Source organism: Cyprinodon tularosa, unplaced genomic scaffold (genome assembly GCF_016077235.1).
Source record: "Cyprinodon tularosa strain WSP-4 unplaced genomic scaffold, ASM1607723v1 ctg496, whole genome shotgun sequence".
Taxonomy (NCBI): Eukaryota; Metazoa; Chordata; class Actinopteri; order Cyprinodontiformes; family Cyprinodontidae; genus Cyprinodon; species Cyprinodon tularosa.
The window spans coordinates 831,613-856,452 of record NW_024039225.1 but is presented as its reverse complement, the minus strand read 5'-3'; the positions used below and the strand labels follow the sequence as shown (position 1 = coordinate 856,452).

The window sequence follows — 24,840 nt, the reverse complement described above, 5'->3', positions numbered from 1 at the left end:
CTTTGTTATTAGTCACCACTGTCAGGTAGCGGCAGCCTATGGTGACAGTGGGCCGCTGTGACAGAAAATCCCATAATGCTTTGCGAGGTAAGCTCTCCATGCAAAGCATTCTGGGATATATCTGCCTCTTCTGAGGCCTTTCTTTTCTTCTCATACACTTCGTAGACACTTCTCTTAAGACCCTTGACCACTTTTAAAGAGCCAAAGTGAGAAAGGTGAGCTTCAATGACTGTCTGGAACCGTAGATCACCACACATATACACCTGAAAGTGCGCATGCACAGAAAAAGATAGCTAACGAGACAAGCACACAGGACGGCCTTACGTAAACATATCACCGGAATGATTGACAATTAGGAGGACCACTTTAGATCATCCACCCGGAAATAAAATATCATCCTCTGTACCTTTAAGCAACTGATCTTCAAAAGATCAATAAAAAAGGCAAAATTGTTTGCACATGTAGACCAGAAAGAAATTGCAAATAGATTTACCTATGCAATCCAATATGCTGCATGAGCAACCATTTTTTTTTTTTTTTTTTTTGCATATGATTTTTGATAAATAGATATATACAATACTAATGACCACACAAAGTTATAGGTGAAGGATATAACAATTTAAATACACATCAAATGTGACTTTTCACTACAGATGCAATTTTTTTATTCTAAATTTAGTATGAGTGAAAACCAGTTGGAAACACGATACCCTTGTGGTTATTGTGTTCACAAATATAATTTGTGAAAAATAAAAACAATTCTACTGCCTGTAGTTACACTGTTTTTTGTCACTTTTACTTCCCCTTTAGGGTTATTAATACACTGCTATAAAGAAGTTTCATTTGGTTCAACACCCCAGTTCGTAAAGATAAATCATTTAATTACATAAATTCTAATCAACGAATTCAGCTATTCACCCATTTTGAATTCCAGTAGAAAGCTGTTCTTATCATAAATTAAATATTTACCCATAGGGATGGAGGCATTCTGGTCGCTAACACAGCATATACTTATATAGTTACTAATGCTGTAATGAAAGACCCCGGCAGAAATATTTTAGAAATAATTAGGACAGACATGAAAGAAAGGCAGGCAGCAAGAGCCAGAAATGGAGTGAGGAGAAGGGAGATAGGCTGATACTTGTTGACATTTCTAAGGGTTGGGATAATCAAAGGCTTGATTCCTGTGATCTGCCTCTTGCTCTGTATCTTAACATCCAGTCTAAGAGCAGGGATGTTATCTGCCATGGATAGTTGGAGCCAAACATATGAAAGCAATTTAGATGTTTTCTCTAAGAGTGTGTATGAAAACATGTTTTTTTTTGCACGGGCTTCGGAAGATATGTTGACATTGTTAGGTAATATTTATGACATGAAAAGAATGACAACAAACACTTCACGCTTTGGTGTGTTTCTTTGAGGACACTCACAAGTGTATCTAAGTAATAATGATAAGTGCCGTATATATTTTTGGGAGTCTTTCCTCTTTTTTCATATTCAAAGCCAATTTCACTGAATTTTCTGCAAGATACCCTTGTATAACAAAATGTGATAATCTAGTCCCTTGTCCAGGTATAATACTGCTAATGAAGGCCATCTATACAGTAGGATAAAGTTCTCAGATGGCTCTGTGATTATCTTGAAAAGAGGATATTGTAAATAAATCATATGGAGGGTTCATATCATAAATTTAGATAAAACCAAAAGCCAAGATTAACTGATACTTAAGTAAGATCACCACTACGGATGCCCATATTTAAGAAAAGGGAAACACAACTAATTAACACTAAGTCCTACATGACACAGGGGGATTGGTTCAGCAGATGTTTACTGCTGCTGCCGGTAGGATTGCTCAATGGTTAAACATGCCCAGTTAACTGAACAACAGCCATAAAGTATGTTTCTCAGTGCAATACATTTTGGTGCCATACAAGGAGATCTACACTGTGAATACAACAGTTGAGGTGATAGTGGATCCACAGATCCCCACAAGTCACAGACCGTGACAGAAGACTGGTACCGGGGTTCCTTGCTCCCTTATGTCAACTTTGAGATGGAAGGAGACAAGGAACAAGTAACTGATAACACGGGATAGGGAGCTCACATCATCGAATGTCAATATACAATGACAGGGTTTATACAGGAATAAGTAACTTTAATTAAATGCTTTTAAATGCTCTTAGAAATAATTTTAATGCCATCAACAAATAACCATGACTGTCATATATATATATATATATATATACAGTATATATATATATATATATATATATATATATATATATATATATATATATATATATATATATATATATATATATATATATATATATATATATATATAATTATAATTAAGGCCTTAATTAAAAAAATAATAATTTAATGACTTATAATGATTTTTAATGACCCGTGGAAATCCTGCAAAGACAAACAGGAAAAAGGTCAGGACTGTTAGGGAAGCTTTGCATTTGCAAGCAGGGATCAAGGTGTGTTTGTACATCTGAAATGAAATAGAGCAAGGTGAGCCCTTTTTGAATTTAACAACTGGCTTTATCTTCTTAAAAAGCCCTATGCAGACTTTCTCCCACTTAATCCTTCATCTGATGCCTATTATCTCACCTATCAAGTAGTAGTAGAACAGGAGCTTCAATTAAAGATGCACCCACAAGTATGATGTGTTTCCTGGAATTTTACTTTTTTTGGCCACCAGATTGACCACTGTCCCAGGAAGGCCTAACACCACCTTGGACTGCTAACAATGCCACTCTCACCATACAGCAACGGGGAGATATCCTGGATCTTCAACATAATCTACCTGTGAGTTTCTGGAGTAGAATCGATGTAAAGCGGGATTCTTGTGGAATATAACGGTGGGATTTATTGTCCTGATTATTAGGAACCATTACTAGGTGCCTATTATGTGGTTTCATTGGCAGGAGCCCTGCTTGCTATGCAGCTGCTTACATATTTAACCAATATGCAAATTATGTTGTTGAACATTAATTCCTCAAATCAGCTCCCACCTATTTTGTCTCTGTTTTAACTATTAGGTTTTTGTAGGTAACTAAAGACATTTATATGTTAAAACTGTCTACCAACACTTGACACATGGGAATGCAACGACAGCCTCTGGTATGGATGGTATGCCCCTAGCAGCTAAAATTACACAATGTTGCTTTAACTAGATGGTGCATTTTGAAAAATAAATCTAAGGAAATAATGTTTTGATTTTTGTTGTTTAACTTTTTTCTTTTTTTTTTTACAAGACCAGCGACCAAAACAAAGTATGGTCTTCTTTGAGGGAAATAACGAAAATCCTTTATAGAAATAAATAAATAGAAAAATAGAAAGAAGGACCTTTAACCTTTAATAACATTAATATGCAAACACTAGCTGCCCACAGAGATGCATAAAAGAAAAAGAAAAACAACATTTGGTCAGTGGGTAGATTAACTGAAATATTTATATACAAAAAATTGAGGCTCTGATAGGAATCTGATGATAGCAGCGCATGTGAATATACAAAGGAACAAAAGGAAAATAAGTGTCAATGGGAGACTATGGTAGTTGTCTATTTTTTTTGTTAATGTTCACAGGGGCAGAAAAATGTAGGATTCACAAGGTAAACTGAAATAAAAACAAAGCAGAGAAGAAAGTGGGAATTGAGACAGAGTGTAAAGGGAATTGGAGTAAAGTGAGTTTTCATGGAAACCCTTGGGATGTCTGTAATGAGCTGGAGGGAGGCATGTTTGCCTTGCGTGCTTTACAGAGAAATATGACCCTGTGATTTACACAGTGGGGCTTTTTAACCACTCCCACACACATCCACATAATACCGGACTCAAAGGAAACCCAAGGCAGTCATTTTGATGAACACAGACTTACCAAAAATGAGATTTTGCTACTGTGTAATCGAGGTTTCTTAAATGTGTTGCACGGAAAGAAAACAATAGAGAAGAACCATCGTGAAGTATAGTATGTAGCTCACACAAGTAGTCCTTGGATGGCAGAAAACAAACCACTCAGAGTGCGTTAACAGGACATCATTAAATAGAGTCTGTTAAACTGATATGTAAGAACTACTCCAATCATTTTGTTTTTAATTAATGTGTTTGGGCACACAAAGTGTACTGTTTTTATTTTTGGATTCTGGTACATGCTTATTTTAAACGGAATAAATTATTCAACTTTAAATGGTGATTATTTCTTAAAACTGAGGGACATGCTAAAAAACGTCACCGTTACTCTTAATAAAAATGGGAAAAATAAAACCCACCCCCCTAACAGTCTAATTTCAAATCAATAAAATAATTAAAATGTTATGGTTTTGGTTTCTATTTGTTAAAAACAAACCAATCAGTGTTCAGATTGATTTTTTTTGTTTGTTATTTTTACTTTCTTCAATTAAAGCTAAGTTTCTAATTTTCAGGGACATCTGATGATCAGATTCCAGATTGTTGCAACATGACGCGCTCCCCCTACAGCTTCTACCCTCCACCAGTAATACAGAGGCCATCATGGTACAAAATGGCTTCTGCAACGTCTGCATCACTTATCTTTTCAAGTGTTTAGGGGGTTTGTTCACATAGGTGATTGTATAAATAGTATTTTGTTAGTCTGTGTAGGATATAGATTTTATATAGGCCAAAAAATTGCGATTGTTTCACATCATTGTCATATTTTAGCAAGCTGCTTAGCAAGTTGATACACATGACTAAGTAATCGAGGTCTTTAAGTTTGATAGGAAGATTATACAGTAGCATATACAGTATTATCCTCATTTACAGAGAAAATGCTCTGTGCTCACCCACTCCTATATAATCATAAACAGCAATTTCTAAGGCAAAGCTAACATAAAAATTGAGCCTTTTAGTTCACAGATCATAATAAATTACATACTTATATATAATATAATACATTTCTGTCAGCAAATCCCTGTAATTATTACATGCTGCCGTTTTACCGAAGATTAAAAACATTCACATATTATTAAGTATGGCCTTAAGTAGAATTTGGGTTAAAAACTTTACATCAGTGGTTCTCAGTCCCAGTTCTCAAGTACCACTGCCCTGCATGTTACAGATTTCTCCTCGCTGCGACACACCTAACTTATATCAAAGAAAGATTGACAAACTTCTGTAGCACTTAAAGGCTGCTGAGGATGTCATGAAGTCATTTAAATTAGGACTGCTGCAACAGAGAGACATCTAAACCTTGCAGGGCAGTGGTAGTTAAGAAGCAGGTCTGAGAATTACTGTTGTGCTTAGTAGTATCCTTGCTAAATTCTCTCACAGAAGTTTTAATGGACTATTTTCCCAACTCCACTTCCTGAAGTTAATTGGGTATGGCCATTCCGTTCATTGGTATTGAGATCTAACAAACTTAGATTAATTAGTTTGTCAACTAATGAAAGACAGGAAATAGCCGAGCTGGCTTATGTTCAGGAAGTACTTGAGTTGGCCATGTAGCCCATTGTGGCTGAATCTTCTTGAACTGGTCTAAATGAGTCATGTTTGGGGTGACTAACTACAATACAATACATTTATCTAAAAAGCGCTTTATAACAAAAACATAAAAATGAGTAAACTGCATGGAAGGTGGTATGAAAATGTCACTTTTTTGAAACTGCTTAAGTGTTTTATTATACAATTTTTGCCGTATAACCCTTAGTTATTTATTTTTTTATATTAATCTATTCAGAGACATTGCTCAGGTTACCCTCCTCCTGCTTACACCTGTGTTGCTGCTAGCTCTACAGGCTGAATGATCACTGAAGTGAATTTTCCCCTGTTTTGGCCTCTTCAGAGAGGGTGCAACGCATTCACCGTTGCACTCTGAAACATATCAAAGTCAGCTCTATGGGATAGTTTGGCTACCACAAGAAGGCAATGGCTTGGAGAAAGAAGGATGCCCTACCTGCGTTCAAGCCATGGCAGTGAGAGTATGCATAACGGCTAATATGCAGGAGTATCAACAAGCGCTATTTGCTAAATTCAAGGTAAAGTTCATACCATCTTCTTGAAATAAACTGTTACCTTTAGCATCAGGCATTAGTAAAACAAACTACTACCATGTCATTGAGGTAGAGAGTTTGTAGAAGGCTGGTGACAACTTGTTAACCAGAACTCTCTGTGGTTGTTGGATTGTTTAGTTGATTCCTTTTAGGTTTTCCGTAAAAGTAAAAAAAATATCCACTGGACTTGTTGATGAAGGTTCTCAGTCATCCAGGTCATAGTCATTACGTAAAAATTCAAAAAATATCCACTGGACTTGGTTTTCAAGATTTGAAGACGTTTCGCCACCTCTCCAGGAAGCTTTCTCAATTCAAATGTCTGGATCCGCAGCGAACAGAAACACATCAAAGATGCTCTCCGAAACTGTGGATATCCAAACTGGGCTTTTATCAAATCAGCAAGGAAATCCAAAAGACACGCAACAGAAGACAGATGGGAAAATTAAACGCAAAAACATCACAATCCCTTATGTTGCTGGGGTGTCTGAAAAGCTCAAGAGGATTTTCTCCAAACACAAGATCCCAGTACATTTCAAGCCAAACCAAACCCTTAAACAGAGGCTAGTGCATCCTAAAGATCAAACCCCCAGACCGAATATGAGCGGAGTGGTATATGCTGTTCAGTGCAGCGAGGAATTTCAGCGAGGAATTTCAGTGCTAGTACTGGCCATAGTCCAAATAGAGATCTTATTGGAAAGAGATACAGTAAACTATAGTTAACAACCCTATTGACCAGAAAACCAACCTACTTGAATGAAGTCTTGTGTATGTCATGAAATGCATTCAAATATTCCCCGAACTTTGAGTATGGATATAAAATATGATTTCCTAGCTGTTAAAAAAGTTATAATTTCTCAGCAACTTTCTAATGCAGGCCTAGCAGTGTAACTTAAATGGTGAATTAATTGAACCACAAAATGAATCTTTACTCATACAGGAAGCGTAATAATTGCAGAGGAATGTACATGAAGAGAGGTGTGTAGATTTATATATTTGACATTATTAGAAGAAAGTGATCACCTCGGTAATCAGCGAAATAAAAATAAAAACATGCAAAACTTGCATCATGTTGCATTTGCAGTAAGCCAGATACATACATACATACATACATACATACATACATACATACATACATACACACACACACACACACACACACACACACACACACACACACACACACACATACATACATACATACATACATACACACACACACTGTCATGGACAACACCTTTAACAGCAGATCAGAACGAAAAATGTAAAAAAAAAGACAACCAAGTTAAGTTTCACTTTGTGCAAGAAGATAACAATAAGTCTAACTATAATTTGTGTTTGCTTTTCCTGTAAAGACAAATTATTTCTATGTGTCAACAACATATGTGAGTATATAAATTCAAAGTTATGCTAGTGACCAGGTCTTTTAAAACATGCTGGGCAAAATTTAATCTTGGAGGTCCCCTTAACATAGGGATTAGATCCCTTTGGTAAGAAAAAAAAAAAAGAAATTGTGCAGGGGCATAAATGTGTCTCAAGTTTAGATGATGACTTAATATTTCCTTTGGAAAGTCACTGGAGAACAGCAAGCTTATGATTTAGCCTAAAACAGCAACAGCAGTATTTGAATAAGATATTAAAAAGAAGCTGTATCTGTTCCTAAGTAATTTCCATTGTTCTTTATCAATCTTGTCACTCATTACATTGCTCTCTGTGTAAGACTACAGTATGTATGCAGTCAATCATAAAATGCACCACGCTTTGGCATATTCAGTATCCTTTTACAGTAAGACTATATAAAATTTTTGATTCTATAATAATGCAATGAATCTTTTTTTGTGAAACAGTGCAAACAAGAAAAAAAAAAGCTATCATTCTGAGGATTATTCTGGCATTTTTAGGGGATTGGCTTTTTTAAAACTTTCTGTGATTTTTAATTTCTGTCAGTTTGCAGTACAGACATAGAGAACACTCTTGCCGGCATATGTACAAATATCTTTAGACAGCAACACTTTAATTATAAAGCCTTTCTGCATTTATAGCCCTGTTATAGTGAGTTTATAACCCTAACATTTACTTGAGTAAAGCTCAGCAGCAAAATAAATAACTATTAATCTCAGTTCTTTAGGGAAACTGAAAATTCTAAAGCAACCTGTTTGCTTAATCTACAACCTTTGAAATGACTTTCAATTTTCTTACCTAAAGATATGTATTATTTTACATGATCTTCATTAGTACAGGCAGAGTAAGACAGTTTAAAACTTATTTAACTATTCAACCAAAGCACAACATTGTATTTAACTAGCAAATACTTATATCAAGTACCTACAAGTCTCTTAGACAAAATATATAGGTAATATAGGTATATTTCTTCTTACCTTGGCAATCTGGACACACCAGTTGAGAAGTAGCTGTGATCCAATGTTGTCTTTGTGCTCGTGAACATAATCAAGCAGGCAGCCATGAGGCATCAGTTGTGTCACCAGCTGGATGGTGGGACTAAGGCAAACACCCAGCAGCCGGACAAGGTGAGGGTGCTCCATGCTGGCCATTATCAAAGCCTCCTGAAAAAAAGAAAGATTCACACTAAGGCATGCAGGGTGATCTAGGCATAGCTAGCCAATGGATACTTCAAAACATAGAAATATTAAAAACAAAAATGTTTCAACACAAGATAATGTGTTACATCTCTGGTGATCTGGACCAAAGAAAACAATGGTTGGCCTAAATATGTGTTGCAAATGTACATTTTGTGTAAAACGTATGTAAATAGGTACTATTTTGCTCTCCACCAATCAATCAAACAAACCCTTATGCTTTTATGTTCAATAGTTAGGTTGGTCAAGTTAATTTCATTTATAACTAAATGCTTTATTACTTTAGAGAGAGAGAGGGGAATAACTATTGTTTATACTCAAATTGCTCACTTTAGAGAGCAGTTTGTTTTAAATGAACACACAAAACAACAATTGCCAGTCAAATATATATACAACAAAACAACATACACACAAAAAAATAGACATTATCCACAAAACCTTATAGGGACTGCCATAATCTGAAGATTTCTACACGATCACTGACAGATGAACTTATGCACAATAATAGCATTTTTCCTGCAAAGGAGAAAATAAAGTCGAAAAGTTAAGTTGTCTGAAATATCTATTGGTAATTCCCAAATGAAAAGATTGTCTAGACCTTGCTCTTGAAATGTCATTTTGTGTAAAGGTAGTTTCCCTGCTAATGTCAAAGGACACATGCTCAAACATTCTCACACACTGAAGCGTTCATCATGTCTGCTATTGTAGACTGTACTCCTGGAGATCACAGGACCCCTTATTCTCTTTAAGGCTGAAGTTCCTCTTGAAGTGAGCAGCAACGATCCACTCAGTCAGAAACAGTTGAATTCTATTCAGTGCAAAGATCAAAGTGACTCGCTACTTCAAGAGATTTGATGTTCTTCATAGTAAAATAAAAATGAGGTAAATACAGCAATGGGGGCAGGGGTGGGTTGGGTTGGGGATTGCTGTGAATCATTAATACCTGCCAGCGAGATTTTAGAAAAAAAATGGGTGATTTCTACTTGTTTACTGATATTTTGTATAAAAAGGAAGAAATACAGGTTATATTTGTAATAAATGCACATCTGTAGTCTGTCACATTGCATGCAATTGAGATAACATATATACTTTACGATTTATTCTTTTCATTAAGATAAAATAATACCAAAGGCAAATACTTCAATAAAATCAATGAATTTAAAACACATGCTAAACATGTTGGCAAGACGAGTTCTGAACTTTTTACATGACAATTAAACCACAAAAAAAATAAATGTAAAAATGTATTTTTGCCTGTATCCCTTGTTCATTTATAGGATAGCTGAAGGAAAGGCTGACGAATCAAAATAACATTTGGCTTGAGGGTTTCTGCTGCTGGGTTTCAGGTATAAACCTTGCAGAACTGGTAATTATGTCTGACCTTTTTTTTTTTTTTTTTTTTTTTTTTTTTTAACATGGACTAACAGAAGTACGCCCTGTACAAGATTAACATTTTACAACATAAGACTGATAAACCTAAGGGTGTGGGATCTCCAAAGGTCACTATGAACAAAGACTATCAACAGAGAGATGATGCTCTGGTGATGGAGGTAAAGTATCCCCTTTCTTTTAATAAAGTGAATGAAAAGAACTACAGTGCGTAGTCTTATTACAGGGGGTGGGGGGACAACACAAGAAAACTTTGCAGTACAGATCACAGGTTTTCATTTAGATAATTTCTGCAAAGTGTTGAAACAAACAATATTAAATACTATAAGCTGTAGTAACTATGTTACATTTACAGTAACTAGCATTGTACAGTAACTAATTTGTTTGTCATTAGTTAGTTTGACATTAGTTTGACAGTAACGCGTTAGCCATGACTAAGCTTTAAAAAGATTTGTCATTTAAGGTGCATGAATAAGGACTACAGTTTCCTAGTTTAAGTGCACGTGTCAGCAATGTGCATGTTTACTGTAAGTAAATTTGGCGCATGCACATGCTCTACTGTATGCAACTTCAGCAGGGACAGAAAGGAGAAATTATGGAGCAGAGCGACCGACTGAATATAGTTGAGTCAGTAATGATATTTTTTTTGCTTGATGACAATAATTAATTTTCAGCTTCATACCTATGAGTTTACTACATGGTTTTGTTTTCTTTTTTTAACAAAAAACCTGGGATCAAGATCACTTCTATTTCAGTTTAAGTATATATATATATATATATATATATATATATATATATATATATATATATATATATATATATATATATAGTTATTTATTCATTTATATATTTATTTATTTTTTGCTTGATGACAATAATTAATTTTCAGCTTCATACCTATGAGTTTTGGTCCCTAAAGTTTTGCAAAAAAAAAAAAAAGAGAAACTTTATTTGATCATAATGTACTACTCAATTAACAGTTGGCTTTACCTCAGTTTTTTGTGCCTCATTGGTATATGGGTTTTGTTTACCTTCAACAGCTGTGGGAGGGGAGTACCTTGGGGGTCTTAAGAACTCCCACAAAAAAGCTTTGCATAGTAATTATAATTTAACTTTATTGATCTCACATTGTAGAAATTCATCTCTGCATTTAACCTATCCCGGGGAGCAGTGTGGGATTGCCTGTGGGAGTGGGTTTTGAACTCACAACCTCAGGATTCCAAGCTCTATGCCCTAACTACTTGGCCGCCACTCCCCTCCCTGCATATATAATATGCACCATTTGAAAAGTGTGACAGTTGACAAACTGTTGCCACTGTCTGACTTAATGGAATGTGGAGTTCTGTTTCTCCTTCTTTGTTTGCAAACAACAGGTGATTACCACCCCCTGCTGTGACCTAAAATCAATGAAAACATTTTCATACAAATGGAATTTAAATAAAAAAAATCTTCAAATTAAAAAACCATTGTTGTTAGACAGAACACAGCCAGTTTATTTAGTCATGTGTCAATTTAAAGAAGTCAAAGTCCTTTCAAGAACTGAAGACAAATGACAATTGTCATTGTCAGTCCCACTCATCCTCTGCCTTATTCTACCACCAGTGTCCGTTTTTTATTTATCTTTTCAATACGTATTTTTTAATTAAACTTGAATTGAATGTGTTATATAAACAATCTCCACCTGAGATGTCCCTCGTTCCGCTCCAGCAAATCAACTAGGGGGCCGTGCGTTCTCCGAAGCCAATCATCTCACAAGATCCCCTTCATTTAGCTCCTGGCCCAATTTCTCTCTCTCGCAGACAAGCAAACTTTCATCCACCTTCACCCCATCTGCTCCCTCATTGTCAGTCCCACTCATCCTCTGCCTTATTCTACCACCAGTGTTCGAGCCAGCGGGGCGACTACTCTAACCCTTTTCTAGGTTACTCATTTAAGCATACTTTGATTCACAGCATCAAAGTCTTTTGCCTTAGCCCGAGTGCTAATGAACTTATTTTGTTTATGTCTTTATCTGCTTCTGTCCCCTCGAATCTGAGCCTACCTCGACAATGAGTCTGGTTCTGCTGGAGGTTTCTTCCTGTTAAAAGGGAGTTTTCCTCTCCACTGTCGCTTAACATGCATGTTCGGTGCGAGGGGTTGCAGAGAGTCAATGACTCCTCCCAATCAACTAGTTTTCCTTAGATAGAAATATTTTGAAGAATATGATTGTTTTACCTGTATAAATAAATGTAACATTTTTTTAATTGCAGCTTTTCACTGTAAGAGTTTCAAGGGTTGGTGGAGGTTTTTGATGACTTTTGCTGTTTAATAAAAAATCCCACAGGCAACTGGTGCAAAGTTTAAAAACACAAAATACTGAAACACAAAAATCCAGTTAACGTGAGGGAGAACACAAAGATGTGACGGTGAAGCAACAAACCAACAAGAAACCAGCAATAAGGAACTGCAGGTGGTGTATATATGGGGAACACAAGAAAGAATGGACTAATGAGCTGATGTGGAACAGGTGTGAATAAAACTAACAAGAAGGAAGCCAAGCGAAAAGGGGGCTACAGAAAGTATCTAAACAAAAATACAACACAGCCAGAAAACAACTGCAAAGACATAGAATTACAAATAAATGAAACATAAACCTAAGCAGAGGACAGAACCTTGACAGAGAGTCTTTCCAGGTTAAAATAAGAATAGAGCTATTTATATTTTCTTTACAGAAACAAAATGCCTTTAGCTTTGATAATAAAAGCTTTCGTTTTTACAGAAAGATTTTTTGAGGTGGTGAGCTGTAATTGCCTTGCAGCTATTGAAAACTAAAACAAACTAACAAACTCAATTATAAACCAAAACTAAGTCCCAGAAACTTATTAGCAAAACCAACAGAACACTTAGTGCCTCACACCTTCACTTATCTGATAAAATTAAAGAAGCACTGCATAACGTCAGGTTTAAAAAAGAAAGAAGCCACAGACACCTAACAACTCTTTTAATTACAGGCAGCTGTGTTTATGAATTTATCTATAAATTGTGTGTCATGTCAAGCTTGAGTTAGCAGTGAAACATTAATGCCGACCCAACCTAAAACTGGCTGATTATAAGTTACAGTTATTCACTTACAGTAGCAGCTATTCAAAAAGGGCCCTTCCCAGTCATATGCCAGCCGAATGGCAGCATACTCCCCTCCAACTCCCAGTCCATGGGCTTCTCTTACATTTTTTTTTACTCTGAATCCAACCTTTCACAGAATTACAGGGTCTGAACAAGAGATGCCACTTCTCTTTAGATCTTAATGTCCACAAATCATGACAGAAATAATATTTTAGTACAAAGATTGATGTTTACAAAGGAATTGTAGGGGGACCAACCAAGGACCAGCCAAGGGCCCATCAAGGAAAGTGGGGAAATTTTGAATGGCTACTACTGTATGTTCACCCTGCAATAAATCTGACTGTTTTCCCTAAAAAGCATAATCATAATCATTATGAGGAACAGATAGCAGAGAATCTGTTATATGAGTAAAAAACAATACAGCATGTTATATTTTCCCCTCTTGAAAAAAGAGGCTTTTCTCTGGCTTGTTTCAGCTTGGCTTTTGCTTTTTGTTTTACAGGTTGTTGGGTCATTAAAAATATCATTAGTCTTTTGTTAATTTCTATTAAAAGAATTTGGTAAAATTGATTTCATAACAATCAGTAAATACTTCATATCTACAATTCTAACATTTTCAGTATCAATCCCCCCCAAAATGTCACAATTTTTATAATTCAATCCCCTAGCTGCATCTATATATAACCTTCAGTAGCTGTGTCAGGTACATCACTCCGATTTTCTGATTATCCTACAAGCCCCTAAAAAAACACAGAGCATAAAATTAAACACATGCAGGGAATTCATCCAAGCCATCGTGATTAAAATAGACACTCAAACACTCTCTTTTTGACTGTCAAACTAAGTGCAAGTAGGAGCGCAAGTGGGTCGCGTTCAGTGTACGTGTGTGTTGATGAGAGTTATTTCATCTGCATTGCATCATTATAGTGTAATAATTCTGATTTTTTTTTTTTTTCTTTTCAGATTTCTGTTTTCAGATGAGCTAAGCTGTGAATGTTTTATAAATGGGACCTTGTGGACTGTGCTGGAAGCCTTTTGTGTGAAGTGTGTGCTTTTCTTTACAGGAAAGGCTCTTAGAAAACCCTGATTGAGACTTATGGGGTACCAGCTTTCTTTTTTCGGTAGCTTCAGGGTCTCCTTTGACTTGTGTTTTGATCCAGAAAAAAAAAACAGTTTTCTGGTGATTGCTTTTATGAAGGTAATTTCTGACTCCAAGTAAAGAAGCAGATCCCTAAGAACTGAGATTGTGTTCTACATCAAATCTATTGATATCTTTTGTAGATTTTTTGCACATGTTTTTCTATATGAAAAGTAACTAGTGTTGTCTGGCTTATTGACTGAAAACTGCCAACGGGGCAGTCAAAAGTTAAATAGGCCAAACTAAAATATTGGATATACAGTGTCCTGTAAGACTATTCATCCTTGCCTGTCTCAGACCATAGGTAAAGTGGCACAGGTTTTGCTTACGAATACCCTTGTGTTTAACACTTTTCATCGTACCCTAAACTTGGATGAGTTTACCGATACACAATATACCTGTGATTTAACCACCTAAATGCCAATGTACCAGGGCCTGCAATTAATTTGCTAACTTTCTTAGAGAGAAAATTGCAAAAAATCTCTCTAACCACACCAAACCAAATAATGAGAAAACATCATAAAAGCAGATAAATGGCTGTATTTCACTAACTCAAACAAAAAAAAAATTAAAGAAATAAAAAAAAAACAAGCTCATCATCCTTCAGCTGGAATCCATGCTTTTACACTGGAAAAAAAAATCCAAATCTAAATAACTATTATAATTGTTTTTTTTTTTTTTTATTAGTTCAGTGATCTTGAATTGAGGAGGTGAGACACTTTGCCAATGGAACAAGACAATTTACATTTACAATAAGAAAAAAAACAATTGCATTGGCTTACTTCAAATGTATATTATCGTATTTTAAGAGTAAATATACTCATTCCATTGGCAGAATCATCTTGTTTATCTACTCAAAGTAGGGTTATATACATTTAATTCAATGTTGAGTTATTTCTAGATCTTTTAGTCCCATTGATTACTGCATCAATATCTTCACAGGTCTGTCAAAGAACATGATGGACAGCGACAACTTGCAAAAGAGGAGGAGAGTTTTGTGTCGGAGGTCGCGGATGATTCTCCTCCGCATACATTTTTTATTTAGAGGAGGAAAACAGGGATAAATATGTTGTGGAAGAGGACGCCAGGGCGGCAGAAGCTTCGTTTGGTGTAGAAGGCTTACAGCCGTACATGTTTGAGCCCTTGCCTCGCAATGCTGCCAGTTCTGTTAGCTCTACGCCTGCCAAAGACACAGACGTCCATCCCCGTGGACACTGGGACGTAACTCATATATTTTAAAAAAAAGCATATATTCATCTAATTAACGGGGAAAACAGTGATCGAACTATTGGAAATGGATTCTATATAACCGCTGGTTGTGACCCTTCCCTTGACACACATCCATGATAGACTTTCAAAATAAGACTCCAGGTACTCTACAAAATAAAAGCTTCTTCATTATACTCATATATTTATTGCAGCATATGGCTTAATATTATGACCAAAACTCAGCCACTTAGACTATAGGGGGCTTTTATAAACACGCACCATGGCAAATTTCAAAATAAAAGCCTCCCATTGCCACTTAAACTATTGACCTAATAACAGGTAAAAAGACTGATTTGACAATTGGAAAATCGTTAAGTATCATTGCTGGGTCTGAGCCTTTACTTAAAACACAGCCCTGTTAGACATTCAAAGTAAGACTACAGAGACTCTACAAAATAAGGGTCACTACACTATACACATATACATATTGATGCAAATGGCTAAATATCATGACCGAAATTCAACCAGTTTGTTTATATTAGACTCTAGCGACTTTTTCAAAACACACCCCAAAGCAAATTTCAAAATGAAAGTCTCCCATTTGTACTCTAATAAAGCCTCTATTTACCTAATAACAGGGAAAACCAGTGATTTAACATTTGGAAATTGATTCTATATCACTGCTGGGCATGACCCTTGCCTTTACACATATCCATGACAGACTTTCAAAATAAGACTACAGGTACACTAAAAAATAAAAGCCTCTTCCTTATAAACACTGATTCATTGCGGCATTCAGCTCATAGACCCAAACTCAATCAATTTCTTGAAATTACACTACCAAGGCCTGTCGACAACATACCTGAGTGCACATTTCCAAATAAAGCTCATCTATTTCCTCTTCAAAAAAGCATCTACTAACTCGTAACATGCAGCCTAAGCCCACCAATGGTGATTTTGTTGCTTCAATGCATTATGGATATACTTATACTTAGTTTTCAGCCAACATTATGCACAGCTCTCTGTGCCAATGGGCTTGTCCTTTTTCAGTCCTTCAGTTGCCCTCATAGGCATAAGATATCAGTCTTGGGAGCCCCAATGTCGGTTTTGGGGGCCCCTCCCATCAGTTGGGTTCCCCGATGGGGCAGCAGGTGGCCCCCCTTCAAAATTTCTTTTGAAATATTCTAGTTTGCTTTGTACTTGATTGACATTTTTAAATATTATACTGGACATTTGTTTTGATATCTTTATGATGCAATGCATTTTTTATTTCCTTGTTTCTGAAATACGCATTTATAAGTTTCATATTTTTTTACTATACATTTAAGAACCAGTGGCAGAAGCTTGATCAACTATTTACATATTAATTAATTAAACATGTAAAGATGATATCAATTATATTATCATGATTTAATATTAATTAATTAAATATAATTCAAGCTGTTTATTCAGCTATATATAGTCTTTAAAGGGGGAAGATTCAATAAATCCAGGTCCTAATCAAATTGTTGAAGTGTTTTAACAGAACTTCAACTTAATTGCTTCCTGATGATTAGACATGTCAGAGAAAAAAATGTAGAATTGCCTTTTAGAACCACAACTACTTTCAATAAGATTTTATGCAACACAAAGAGAAAAACAAAATGAATTTGTAAAAAAATTATGTTTTTTTACAAATGAAAAATCAGACAGCTACTGTGCGCATTTACTGCATACTTAACATTGAGTGTTATTGACTGACCTCAAATGATAACCAATAGGTTAATAGATTAAACAGTGTGCACTTGAATCTGAGAATAAATACAACTGTATCCTAAAGGCATCAACATCTTGTAAGGGTGATTGACATAGGATCCACTTCTTGTGGAAAAATAAAAGCCTTAAGATGAAGGAAGACTGCACATAAGTCATGGAAAAAGTGCTAGATATGTTCTAAGGAGGGTTAGGTTTAAATTAGTAAAACAAGTATTGCAAATGTCACTTTGTCTTGATTCAGTCCATCCAAAAATAGATAGCACATAACTACATGGCTGTTTAGGTCAACTGACAGCTCTGGAAGAAACTTCTTTAAGCAATGCAGTATCCAAAAAAGCCTTGGCATAGCGTCGCAGGAGCTGCAGATCTAAAGCTTAGTAGAGATCTTCAGTTGAAATAACTTTTCATGGACTACTTGAATGGGCTCATAATGAAGTAATACCAAGAAAGCCATAAATAAAGAATTGTTACAAGATAAGAGATTCTTTGTTTATAACAAGAAATATACAGTAATGTCACCCAGAAAACATGTTGAAAAAGAAGCTCTGACTGGATACAATGCATATCTTGTGTCCTCCATGCAATATTGTATTTAAATATCAAAACTACAACTATAAAACTACCAAAATTGTCTTTGTGTGTATTTTTTAGCAGAGATAGTGAGACCTTTATTAGACCTGAAAAGAGATTAAAGAAGCTAAGCATGGTGGTTATAAACGTTATATAAGATTGACAGTTATATAAGATTCAAGTTTAAAATGAAAGATATATATTTTTTTCAAATCCACAGGAAATCAGTGAAAAATCATAGTGAAAATACTCACGTCCATGAACTCCACATTTGCCTTGGGTCCAGTGGCCTCATTAAGGATCTTGATGGCCACTGGAATTTTCACAGTTTCACCCTCTGGGACCCAAATACCCTTAAGAGGTAAAACAAGTAAGAAAGAAGTTTGACTCATTAAACTGATTACAAACTTAAATTACTGACTGAAACTGTTTTAAAGGAATATACTATAGATGTTGGAGGAAAAAGAGGAATCCCTATTAAAAATGTAGCATTTCCCAGCCTTCCAACTGTTTCATATTCTCACAGGCAGAGAGTATGGAAATGTTCTGCCTGCTGTTTTAATAACGGAATTCTGCCCTTGGAAAAGGCTGAAGTGAAATGATTGAATCTTGTTGAACAATCTAATTTCAGGTTGGATTAAAGTGACTTAGCAACCAAAGCATCTGAAAGGTGTGTGAAAACAGGAGCCTCTGAACTCTGTCATAGTATTAATAAATGTTTAACATTTCCTCCACAGTAACGTGACTGTACTACTAAAATACCCGCTGTCTCCAGCTATCACAAACTTGACTGTTGTTAAAACGACCATATTTTCAACCAAGTTATTAGTATTTATTTGTTGTGGGGATATGCTCATACTAACTTTGATAAATTTAGTAAGAACAATGTTTCAGTCATTAAATAATTATTAATTATAAATACACTATATTGCCAAAAGTATTTGCTCACCTGCCTTGACTCACATACACTATATTGCCAAAAGTATTTGCTCACCCATCCAAATTATTGGAATCAGGTGTTCCAATCACTTCCATGGCCACAGGTGTATAAATTCAAGCACCTAGGCATGCAGACTGTTTTTACAAACATTTGTGAAAGAATGGGTCGCTCTCAGGAGCTCAGTGAATTCCAGCGTGGAACTGTGATAGGATGCCACCTGTGCAACAAATCCAGTCGTGAAATTTCCTCGCTCCTAAATATTCCACAGTCAACTGTCAGCTGTATTATAAGAAAATGGAAGTGTTTGGGAACGACAGCAACTCAGCCACGAAGTGGTAGGCCACGTAAACTGACGGAGCGGGGTCAGCGGATGCTGACGCGCATAGTGCGAAGAGGTCGCCAACTTTCTGCAGAGTCAATCACTACAGACCTCCAAACTTCATGTGGCCTTCAGATTAGCTCAAGAACAGTGCGCAGAGAGCTTCATGGAATGGGTTTCCATGGTCGAGCAGCTGCATCCAAGCCATACATCACCAAGTGCAATGCAAAGCGTCGGATGCGGTGGTGTAAAGCACGCCGCCACTGGACTCTAGAGCAGTGGAGACGCGTTCTCTGGAGTGACGAATCGCGCTTCTCCATCTGGCAATCTGATGGACGGGTCTGGGTTTGGCGGTTGCCAGGAGAACGGTACTTGTCTGACTGCATTGTGCCAAGTGTAAAGTTTGTTGGAGGGGGGATTATGGTGTGGGGTTGTTTTTCAGGAGCTGGGCTTGGCCCCTTAGTTCCAGTGAAAGGAACTCTGAATGCTTCAGCATACCAAGACATTTTGGACAATTCCATGCTCCCAACTTTGTGGGAACAGTTTGGAGCTGGCCCCTTCCTCTTCCAACATGACTGTGCACCAGTGCACAAAGCAAGGTCCATAAAGACATGGATGACAGAGTCTGGTGTGGATGAACTTGACTGGCCTGCACAGAGTCCTGACCTCAACCCGATAGAACACCTTTGGGATGAATTAGAGCGGAGACTGAGAGCCAGGCCTTCTCGTCCAACATCAGTGTGCGACCTCACAAATGCGCTTCTGGAAGAATGGTCAAAAATTCCCATAAACACACTCCTAAACCTTGTGGACAGCCTTCCCAGAAGAGTTGAAGCTGTTCTAGCTGCAAAGGGTGGACCGACGTCATATTGAACCCTATGGATTAGGAACGGGATGTCACTTAAGCTCATATGTGAGTCAAGGTAGGTGAGCAAATACTTTTGGCAATATAGTGTATGAGCTTAAGTGACATCCCGTTCCTAATCCATAGGGTTCAATATGACGTCGGTCCACCCTTTGCAGCTAGAACAGCTTCAACTCTTCTGGGAAGGCTGTCCACAAGGTTTAGGAGTGTGTTTATGGGAATTTTTGACCATTCTTCCAGAAGCGCATTTGTGAGGTCGCACACTGATGTTGGACGAGAAGGCCTGGCTCTCAGTCTCCGCTCTAATTCATCCCAAAGGTGTTCTATCGGGTTGAGGTCAGGACTCTGTGCAGGCCAGTCAAGTTCATCCACACCAGACTCTGTCATCCATGTCTTTATGGACCTTGCTTTGTGCACTGGTGCACAGTCATGTTGGAAGAGGAAGGGGCCAGCTCCAAACTGTTCCCACAAAGTTGGGAGCATGGAATTGTCCAAAATGTCTTGGTATGCTGAAGCATTCAGAGTTCCTTTCACTGGAACTAAGGGGCCAAGCCCAGCTCCTGAAAAACAACCCCACACCATAATCCCCCCTCCACCAAACTTTACACTTGGCACAATGCAGTCAGACAAGTACCGTTCTCCTGGCAACCGCCAAACCCAGACCCGTCCATCAGATTGCCAGATGGAGAAGCGCGATTCGTCACTCCAGAGAACGCGTCTCCACTGCTCTAGAGTCCAGTGGCGGCGTGCTTTACACCACCGCATCCGACGCTTTGCATTGCACTTGGTGATGTATGGCTTGGATGCAGCTGCTCGACCATGGAAACCCATTCCATGAAGCTCTCTGCGCACTGTTCTTGAGCTAATCTGAAGGCCACATGAAGTTTGGAGGTCTGTAGTGATTGACTCTGCAGAAAGTTGGCGACCTCTTCGCACTATGCGCGTCAGCATCCGCTGACCCCGCTCCGTCAGTTTACGTGGCCTACCACTTCGTGGCTGAGTTGCTGTCGTTCCCAAACACTTCCATTTTCTTATAATACAGCTGACAGTTGACTGTGGAATATTTAGGAGCGAGGAAATTTCACGACTGGATTTGTTGCACAGGTGGCATCCTATCACAGTTCCACGCTGGAATTCACTGAGCTCCTGAGAGCGACCCATTCTTTCACAAATGTTTGTAAAAACAGTCTGCATGCCTAGGTGCTTGAATTTATACACCTGTGGCCATGGAAGTGATTGGAACACCTGATTCCAATAATTTGGATGGGTGAGCAAATACTTTTGGCAATATAGTGTATCTCTGGTAAAAGCATTTGTTCAAAACTAAGAATTCACCAAATATTTAAGGTAACACATTTTTATTTGTTTGAAAGTGATTGATGGATTTTGAGTTTTCCTGTGGCATAACTATGACAAGGCATGAAAGAGAATCTTGTAAGATGACTTTTATAGCTAAGAAAATTGTTACAAAAATTGGAACTCACAAAAAATATTTAAAAGATAAAAAGAATGGAACTGTGACAAACAAAACTTAATGAGAGGAACACATTAATTTAGGTGCTGAAATCAGTTTGAAGGATGGGAAAAGTTAGAAGTAAAAGACCTCATATAGAGTATAGGGACATTGTTTGGATTTATTTGATCTTAATTTTCTGTATTAAACCTAATTGATTTTTAAATTCTAACACGCTATATGTGATGTTTGTATAGGCCCAAAAAATATTTATGCATACATATGCATCTTTTATTCTCGTACTGAATTTCATGTTCAAGTCATATTTCAAACTCAGATCTTAACAAAAAAATTGCTTTAGAAAAATTAGCGCAGCTGGATTATTTTCATATAGAGCTTAAACATTTATGACTAAACTGACATGCTTTTTTATGTATTCATTATCTCACATAACAGATTTTGTTTAAAGAAGGGTTTTTATAATTTTATTTTTTTTATTTTTTATTTTATTATTATTGTGAATGTAATGTAACATGCTTCCTATGTATTTATTTACTGTCTTTTAATGGAATTTTTATAGCAGTGATTTTATGTGGAATGCAGTGTGACACATAGTTTGCACTATGTAGCAGCCAGAGTCTGTACCCAAATCAAATTTCCTTTGGGACAATAAATTTAATCTTAACTTATCTTATGATTATTGAAGCAATAGACTATTCCTAAATATTCGAAGCACATCTGTCCTAGGCAAGAATCTCAGTTACACTAAATAAAAAAGATGAAAAAAACATCTTCTGTCAGCTTAAGAGACTTGGAAATGGATTGGGTTTTTGTCAGTTGGAAATCCATAGAAATGTTACCTTAAGTGCGAACAAATCCAAATATTTAATTCCATTATTTATTCAAGACGTATACCTTAAGCCCTCCTGAGAAGTACAACATGTTCAAAGCCCTAGTAAAGGATGTATTTAGTTTTAAGGAAGCCAAGGAGGTTATCTTTTCATGTTTTAAAAAAGTTATAGATGGATTTGTGTGAAATTTTTTAGAGAAGGTGTGTATTGTGACTGGTTATAAATTAATACATTTTGGTGATAAGCCGGAACACCATCTGGATCCAGGAATGTTTTGCAAGATTCTGTGAATACAGCTATTAGCTAAGGGTGGAAGTCACAATATGTAAGGGGAAAATACCTATTTGTGGGGGTCTTTTTCTAGTTTTTATGTAGGCCTACATGAGCTATATGTGATGAATAGGTAAGAGCAATAAAATTAAACAATAAGTACAGCTGCAGAGTAAAGAGTAAATTATCTATATATTAAAATTATGATATAAAACTTTTTCAAGCCAAGTGTAGTCGTTTATCCGTAATTTGTAAAAACAAAACAAAAAACAATGTTTTCATTTGAATTCATTAGTCATATCATATGTTATAAACCTTGTCAGTGATTTCTATAACGGTTTAATCCATTGTATGTATAACCCCACAAAAATAATATGGAGCTAGCCCTCTAATTTTAGCTGTTAGCTTTTCCCTTGATTCTACTATCCAGTATTACAGTGGCAATGGCCTCACTTCTCTCTTATTTCATTGTCACCCCAGGGTTGTCAGTGTCAGCTATTACTTATTGTTTTATTTTACAGCTCTAAGTTTTTCAAGGGCTATGTTAAATAATAGAAGGGACAAACCATTTGAAGTCTAACCCCCAGAGGTTTGAAATTAACTGCACAAGGAAATCAGGTCAACACACTGAGAGACCTTTTACAAAGCTGAATCAACAAAGACACTGATCTTCCTTTTGTATGTGTATTAAGTCATTATATTTATTTTGTATTTACTTTCTAAAAGCCTTAAGCAATGCCAGTTATAACTAAAATTAAACAGTGACAGTAGCTTTACCGTCATCTTAGATAATGAAAAGCAATTGTTCATACAGCGACTCCTTATTGTACCTTAACTTTATCTTCTGTATTTTTCTTGATCATTTTTCATTTAACTGAGTTTAGAATCTGTTTGTTAGCTATTTTCTTCTACGCTTTGCTACACTTTTTTATATAAGTAGATTATAAAGTTTATTTGAATATCTTTAGTTCGGGTGCACATAGTTAAAGGTCTCAAAAGCTCATGTTTTACCTTGTAAACAGTTCCAAAGGCTCCAGAACCAAGAATCTTGACTCTTTTAAGTTCTGTTTCTTTGAGGATGCGAAGCTGGGCTTGATTAGGAGCTGTTCCACTGGGAGTCAGAGGTTCGACCAACTAAAAACACATAACCGAAAACACAAAATGTTTAAACGTTAAGTACTACACTTTTAATTTACACATTTTAAATCCACATTAGCTAACTTTGTAAAGAAAAATAAGACAAAAGATTAACATGTAGACCAATGGTTTGAGTTGTACCTCTTGTTTTTAAACAAAATAAGCCCTCATAACAATTATGTTACATTACCATCGATTTACTAAGATTATAAAAACATATATATTATCCAAAATAGTGTGCAATTAACTTAAAAGCCTTTTTTTCTGTTAACCTAATTTTGCAAATGTCAACAACTGTTAGGTTTTAAGGTGGTTCCTAAAGTTCCTGATGTATCTCTTCACCTCTATGCTGATGACATAGTTGTTTTGGTCACGTGGATACAATAACTCTCATCTGTTACCACATTTGATCCAACCAACTTCCACAAAATCAGGCCACTTCCCAGTATAAGCAGCCCCTTCTGTCTCTTGTACGTTTCATAACCTTCCTGGACAGGATTTCAAGGCACAGCCAAAAGTCAGGGGGGATTTTGTGGATGACAGGGTTTTGCTGGAGTCCTCCTGCCAAGACTCACAGCACGCGCTGCGGTTCTTCTTAAAGTGCTTGCCCTCATCTATCGCCATAAAATCTGGACCATGACCAAATGATCAGGACCCCTTATGAAATGGCTGACATTAGCTTTCTCCACAGGGTGGATGGGCACTCCCTTACCCCAGGCTCACACTCCGGTCTTACCGTTGCGGTGCGGTGGGTGCGGCGCCGCAGTGATTCCAAGTCCTTAAAAAGACGTAAACCTCTCTCACCGGCTGCTGAGCTGTCCGGCTGCGGTTACCGAGACACTCCGGCGCTGCAGAAAATTCTGCAGAGCCGCACCGCACCGTAGTGAAAAGGGCGGTGTGAGAGGGGGTGTACGGGAGTTGCGGTCTCCGTCGGCTCGGTAACCGCACCGGAGCCAGTGTGAACAAGGGGTTAGAGATAAGGTAGAGGTAGGAGCTCAGCCATTGGGGAGAGACTCAGTGTACAGCCGCAGCTTCTGCACATTGAGAGAAATCAGCTGAGGTGGCTTAGACATCTGTTTCAGATGCCCCTTGGACGCCTTGCCTGGCAGGTGTTCCAGGCATGTCCCAACGTGTGAAGGTCCAGGATACGCTGTAGAGTGTCTACAGTCATGGCCAAAAGTATTGAGAATGACATAAATATTATATTTTCACATGATCTGCTGCCCTCTGGTTTT

The 24,840-nt window shown here is 36.9% G+C and overlaps 1 protein-coding gene across 1 annotated transcript in view; it reads right to left on the bottom strand.

Annotated features, from left to right (window-relative positions):
* Nucleotides 1–24,840, bottom strand: part of LOC119794887 (receptor tyrosine-protein kinase erbB-4-like) — a 385,459-nt gene that overhangs the window by 29,420 nt on the left and 331,199 nt on the right. The window contains exons 19-21 of the mRNA XM_038302633.1: nucleotides 23,480–23,602; nucleotides 18,025–18,123; nucleotides 8,389–8,574 (exon numbers count right to left, since the gene is read on the bottom strand). Coding sequence (XP_038158561.1) covers nucleotides 8,389–8,574; nucleotides 18,025–18,123; nucleotides 23,480–23,602 — 408 coding nt within the window. The remainder of the gene's footprint in view (nucleotides 1–8,388; nucleotides 8,575–18,024; nucleotides 18,124–23,479; nucleotides 23,603–24,840) is intronic.